Below are 5,576 nucleotides of genomic sequence, written 5' to 3' on the forward strand. Positions count from 1 at the left end.
CACGACAACTCGCATCTCACACAATCTGGTTTTAAATCAACTATTAAAGCCACACGATGATGCAATATTCCCTCCAACAAGTCCTGAGCCAGTTGCATGTATTCATGCATCAGACATGGAACAATGCAGATGGCATCCATCTGGTCATTTTATTTTTGTTTCATGTCGATATCAGCTTTGCAGCAGAGACGCTGCGCTTCATGGTGGTTTGCAGTTTCAGTTAGGTCTTTAATATGATTTTGGATTCTCGAGACCACGCTGTTGCGTGCCCACACTTGGCCGGAGATTGCCTGCGATGCATCTGATGTGGCTGAATTTATCGAATCAAAATGAGTGGGATTCTGATCTCAGTGTGATCCTGACTGCTTCCACATGTGTCTTTGAAGATCCAACAGCAAAACGCAGCTATTGTGCCCTATGAGCTGTGGCCCACATCCAAACCTCAAACAAAAGTAGTAAAGTTGTGCTGAGGTGACGTATTTATAACCCTAGTCCTAGATTATGCTCCTGGTTGAGATCTTTTGGAGAACCATTTCCAACGGTCTTTCCATCCTGCTGGTTTCTTTTCTCTTATTTGATCCGGTCGGAGCGATGCTGGTGTCCTTCATAATGGAGATAGGGGCTTTAGTATAGATAATGCCCAACATTAATCTCGCCCAGCCCTACATATTCAGGGTTAAAGGTCAAAGTCGTTTCATGTTGTCATCCCTGTTTGAACTTGCATTGGGCCGTCTCCTCCGCAGGGATATTTATTGTGGCCCTCGTGCCCTGTCTCAGATATCACTTTGACTTTTCCTCACTTCCCTGGCTAAAGCGTATCTTGGGGCTGTTCGACTTTTGGAGATGTTTCAGTATTAACTTGATAAGTCATGACTCAAGCTATTCAATCTGTGTGAAATGAAAAGGTCTCCGTGTTCAGCCTCGGAAAACAGCAAACGAGACGCCGCCATGTCGGAGGAGGAAGGTTTACAGCTGTTAATGACAAAGAACAAAGGTTCACTGTTGGACAGCTATCATTATTTCTCTGACTGAAACAAGTGTGTTTCTGTATTTTATAACAGAGAATTGTAAATTCTTAAATGCCTCTATAAACTCTCACTGGATCCAGCCAAAGTATTGTACTCAAAATTATTATCAGCAGAGGAAAGAGTACTTCCATGATATGACAAAAACATAGAGAATTTCCAAATCACTCCCTCACATATGCTCTCTCTCTCTCTATCTCTCACACACACACACACACACACATTTGCTTTCCAACACATCTCAAAAACAGTCCAGATTTAAGACCTGTCACTGCCGTGCCACACAGTAAAAAGGAGTATCCTGTGGGGCCCTTGGGGGCCAGAGAGAGAGAGACAGAGAGAGAGAGAGAGAGAGAGAGAGAGAGAGGCCCAGCCAGTTTCAGTCGCTCTGTTGGAGACCAATACTTCCACAAAACAAGCATTGTCGGTACAGAGAAACACACGCACAATAATTTATCTGTATATACACACATATAATATTCCATACTCACACACACTGAAGATCAGATCACATCATGTTAAAATAATAGTGAGCTTCACCTCACCGCCACAAACCCCCCCTCACACACGCACACACACACACACACACACACACACACACACACACACACACACACACACACACACAGCTCACTGTACATACAGTGGATCTCTAACAATAGTCCCTGGGTGGTTGCTCAGCCTATTATTGTGTGTTTCTGTGCTAATTATGTGTGACTGAGAGCATGTCAGAAGCAGTTACACATGGAAATATCGTGGAGATGGAAATTGTAGGATAGAGTTACTGGCCCATCAAGAAAACAACACTGCAATGAGCGCTGCTTTGAAACACTGTGACGCTGCTGGATCAATGGTATTACTCCACCGCTGGAAAACAGGACGAGGAACAACCACAACAACAACAACAACAACAACAACAACAACAGCAGCAGCAGCAGCATCGTGACCTCCACGTCTGGCGCTGCAGAGACCTCGTTGGCTGGCGGGAGGAGACGTCGCCCCCCCCTCCCCCCCAGCCTCTGGCGGTCACACAGACGCGAGTGTAAAAGTAGCAGCTCCAACTGTTGCCCGGACTAAGCCATCCAACATTCACGTCCCACTCTGGCATAGACGCCTGCGTGAGAGGACGGGGGGGGGGGGACATTTACGCACATTTAAGCCCTTTTATGGGCTGGATTATTTCTGTTTGTCTTTCAATCATCGGATTGTTTCAGACTCAACTTTCTTTTTCCACCGCTTGCCTCTTGGAACTTGATTTTTATTTTATTTTCCAGTCCTGACATGGCATCTCCCAAGCTGGTTTCGTGGCACCTGTTCCTGTTGATGCTGAACTGTTTCCTGGTCGCTGCATCACTTCGGACCATGAAGAGAAGCGCCGCGGCTGCAAAGGACAGTCGTTTCCTTCGGTCCTCACCGGAATCCCTCCCAGATGACCGGGATCGGGACGTGGTCTCCCAGCACATGTTCAGATTGTACGAGAAATACAGCAGGGAGAACCGACCCAGAGAGGGGAACACTGTCAGGAGTTTCAGAGCCAATCAAGGTGCGTGAACGCAATAATAATAATCATGTCAATGCCGTGCGCAATCGATAAGTGTACCGCCTCTTGGAAATCACTCGGCAAGAATAAAGGTTTCACTGAAATGTATATAAATAAATAAAAATAATAGCCTTGCAAACCATTAGTGCGCAACTAATCCGACTTAAAAAGGAGGTCAGAAAGCTCCGCTGATCCGCTCCGTGGATGGCTATTAAAAGTCCAGGCGCTCATCGCGGCTGAATGGCTCGGCCAGACACTCTAAAATAGTTTTTGGATTGTTTTGGAACAGTCTGAGAATGTATGTAAATGTTTCTGGGATGTTGCGAGCCCACTGTGTTTGCGGGGGGGGGGGGGGGGGCAGCTATGCCCCTTCCGCGCGGCGTGTGATCAATCGCCGCAGACGGATGCGTAATACGCGCAAGAATGCACGCGATTCGCTGCAAGCGCTGCTTAGAAGGTGGAAAGCGACAGTGAATGGTGATGAATGATGATGATGAATATATTTATCAGATAGAATGTTAGAGTATAAGTACAGTCACACAGTAGCATGTATTACAGTACAAGTACAGTCAAACATCCTGTCTAAGAGGAGCATTTCAAAAAAGCCCTTGCGGTCTTGTTTCCGGTCACTGGAGTGGGGTTGTTGTTGTTGTTGTTGTTGTTGTTTATCTACCGCTGATCCCGGATATGTGTGACTGGAGTCAAGGGGGGCTTGACGCACAGCCGTTCCTCTCTCTGATGCAGTTTATTCTTAATAAACACAGCTCATAGACAAGTATACTAGTCTATTTATAGTTCTTAGATCATAACACGTGTATATTCTTTACTGCAGAGGGTGTGTGCAATCCAAGGAGAGACGTAAGAGAGTATTCTCAACAATATGAGATCTGTGAAAGCAGTTGATTATGTCTTGATCTCCGGGGCAGACAGCGTAGGGGCTGAATGAGGCTTAAGGGGAAGCTTTAACAGAAACTGGGGGTAAGCATTTCCATATGCAGGCTGAATCCGAGGTAATGTATATCTCTTGAGTCGGTCCCTATACTTCCGCTTAACTCTTATACAATGAACAATAACGCTGCTGTTAAAGTTAATGTTCATCATGAATATGTAGCTCTATGCCCCCCCCCCCCCCCCCCCCCGCCAGTCAGCCAGACACCCCGAGTCTGGGTCTTCATAAGGGCACCTTCTGCAAAAGACAGCTCCGTCATGTAACACAGAACAAGGAGAGGTTTTTAGAGCCAAACCTCTTAACACGCTTCTTAAATGCGTGCACTTTTGGTGTAATTTGATAGGCCAGGATTCCCCCCCCCCCCCCAAACTCTTTTGCCTTCCTAGTGTTTATACTTTTTATTATACAGATTGTCACATTTCCACTCAGAATCATATTTATTTTTCCAATAAAAATCCAAAAAAATGTTGGCAGTCAGTAACAGATCTTTGCTTTCACAAAGATTACAGTGACAGCTTGCCCACCTGACTCCCCTGACAATGACTGATTGGTTCTCTTTGTAGGTTCTTCCGACCACAGGACAGAGTACCGACTGAACCTGACAAGCCTTCAGGACTCAGAGGTTATCCTCTCTGCAGCGTTCCATTTCCTGCTTGATCAACGCCCTCATCAGAAGCCCTGGTTCTGTAAGCGCTTCAAAAGCCCACCCTGTCGTTCCTCGGCCATCCACCCTCCTCCGTCAGTCAGCCTGGTCCTTCGATCTGTCTCCTCTGGGTCTGAGGTCAGGTCGGGGTCAATGGGGTCATTTCTAGGCAATGTGACCTTCCACCCCCACCGGAGGGGGGTGTGGCAGATGAAAGATGTGACCCAGGTCATAAAGGAGGCACAGAAAAAGGGTCATCTCCTGGTGTCAGTGGAGGTGGACATAGGGCACCTGAACCAGAGGAAAGCAGAGCAGGTGGTGTCTACTGGCAACCTGCCCTACCTGTTGCTATATGCTAATGACCAAGCCTTGATGGAGCCCAACAGTGTGGCGGCTAGCCTTCAAAGATACGACCCATTCAACAAGGGAGGAGAGCTCCCATCTTCCTCCCAGTCCTCTCAACTCCTTCGCAGAGCCAACTCCTCACCAGAGTTGAAAGGACGCGTGAGAAGGGAAACGAATGCACTGTCTGACCGCATCCAGAACAATGAGCTGCCTGAGGTGGACTACAGGCCTGATGGGTACAGAAAGGATGATCTCTGGGAGAGTACATGGTACCTAGCACTCAAACCCAAGCTTAAAGAAGGAAAGAAGGACAAGAAAAGGAAGAGCCAAGAGAAAGACAGTGGGGATCCGCATAGAGATGTATACATGAGAGAAGAAGTTCAGGTTCTCAAAGAAGCAGGGGGAATGTTCCAAGGGCTCAAACCTGATGACTCATCTGTCATCAAAAAACCCAAAGACAGTCGCATGCAGAGTATCAGCGAAAGACATGAGCATGAGCGAAGGAATGAAAGCAAGCACAAGGAGACGATGAACTCTCAAGCGCATGTTCTGAGTTTTGATGAGCAAACCATGCGTAGAGCCAGGAGGAGGCAGTGGGTCCACAACCAGCACCGAGGATGCTCCCGGAGGAACCTCAGGGTGGATTTTGCAGACATTGGCTGGAGCGAGTGGGTCATAGAACCCAAGGCCTTTGATGCGTACTACTGCGCCGGCACATGTAGATTTCCTATGTCTAAGGTGGGTGGGACTATAATCCCTTTAAAACTACACTAACATCCTCTCATGTGCAAGTTGTGTGGAGTCATTACAAAGTGTTGTTCTTTTTTCCTTTTGTACTAATGTTCTCCTTTGTCTGAATCTCCTCCATTCAAATGCTTGCAGGTGGCGAGGCCATCCAACCACGCCACCATCCAGAGCATAGTCAGAGCCGTTGGGATCATCCCCGGCATTCCTGAGCCATGCTGCGTCCCAGACAAGATGAACTCCCTGGCTGTACTTTACCAGGATGAATCCAAAAACCCAGTGCTCAAGGTTTACCCCAATATGTCGGTCCAGTCCTGTTCCTGCAGATAG

At 47.3% G+C, this 5,576-nt stretch overlaps 1 protein-coding gene across 1 annotated transcript; it reads left to right on the top strand.

Annotated features, from left to right (window-relative positions):
* The first annotated feature begins 2,306 nt into the window (after positions 1 to 2,306).
* On the top strand, positions 2,307 to 5,576 carry gdf10a (growth differentiation factor 10a). Its single transcript, XM_068741392.1, has 4 exons — positions 2,307 to 2,568; positions 4,078 to 4,836; positions 5,020 to 5,240; positions 5,385 to 5,576. The coding sequence occupies exons 1-4, from the start codon at positions 2,307 to 2,309 to the stop codon at positions 5,574 to 5,576; spliced, it is 1,434 nt and encodes a 477-aa protein (XP_068597493.1).

Source organism: Brachionichthys hirsutus, chromosome 7 (assembly GCF_040956055.1).
Source record: "Brachionichthys hirsutus isolate HB-005 chromosome 7, CSIRO-AGI_Bhir_v1, whole genome shotgun sequence".
Classification (NCBI taxonomy): domain Eukaryota; kingdom Metazoa; phylum Chordata; class Actinopteri; order Lophiiformes; family Brachionichthyidae; genus Brachionichthys; species Brachionichthys hirsutus.

Coding starts and splice junctions, on each gene's coding strand:
- gdf10a (XM_068741392.1), top strand. CDS start 2,307: ATGGCATCTCCCAAGCTGGTTTCGTGGCACCTGTTCCTGTTGATGCTG. Junction 2,569..4,077: donor GAGTTTCAGAGCCAATCAAG/GTGCGTGAACGC, acceptor TTCTCTTTGTAG/GTTCTTCCGACCACAGGACA. Junction 4,837..5,019: donor GAAAAGGAAGAGCCAAGAGA/AAGACAGTGGGG, acceptor ATGAAAGCAAGC/ACAAGGAGACGATGAACTCT.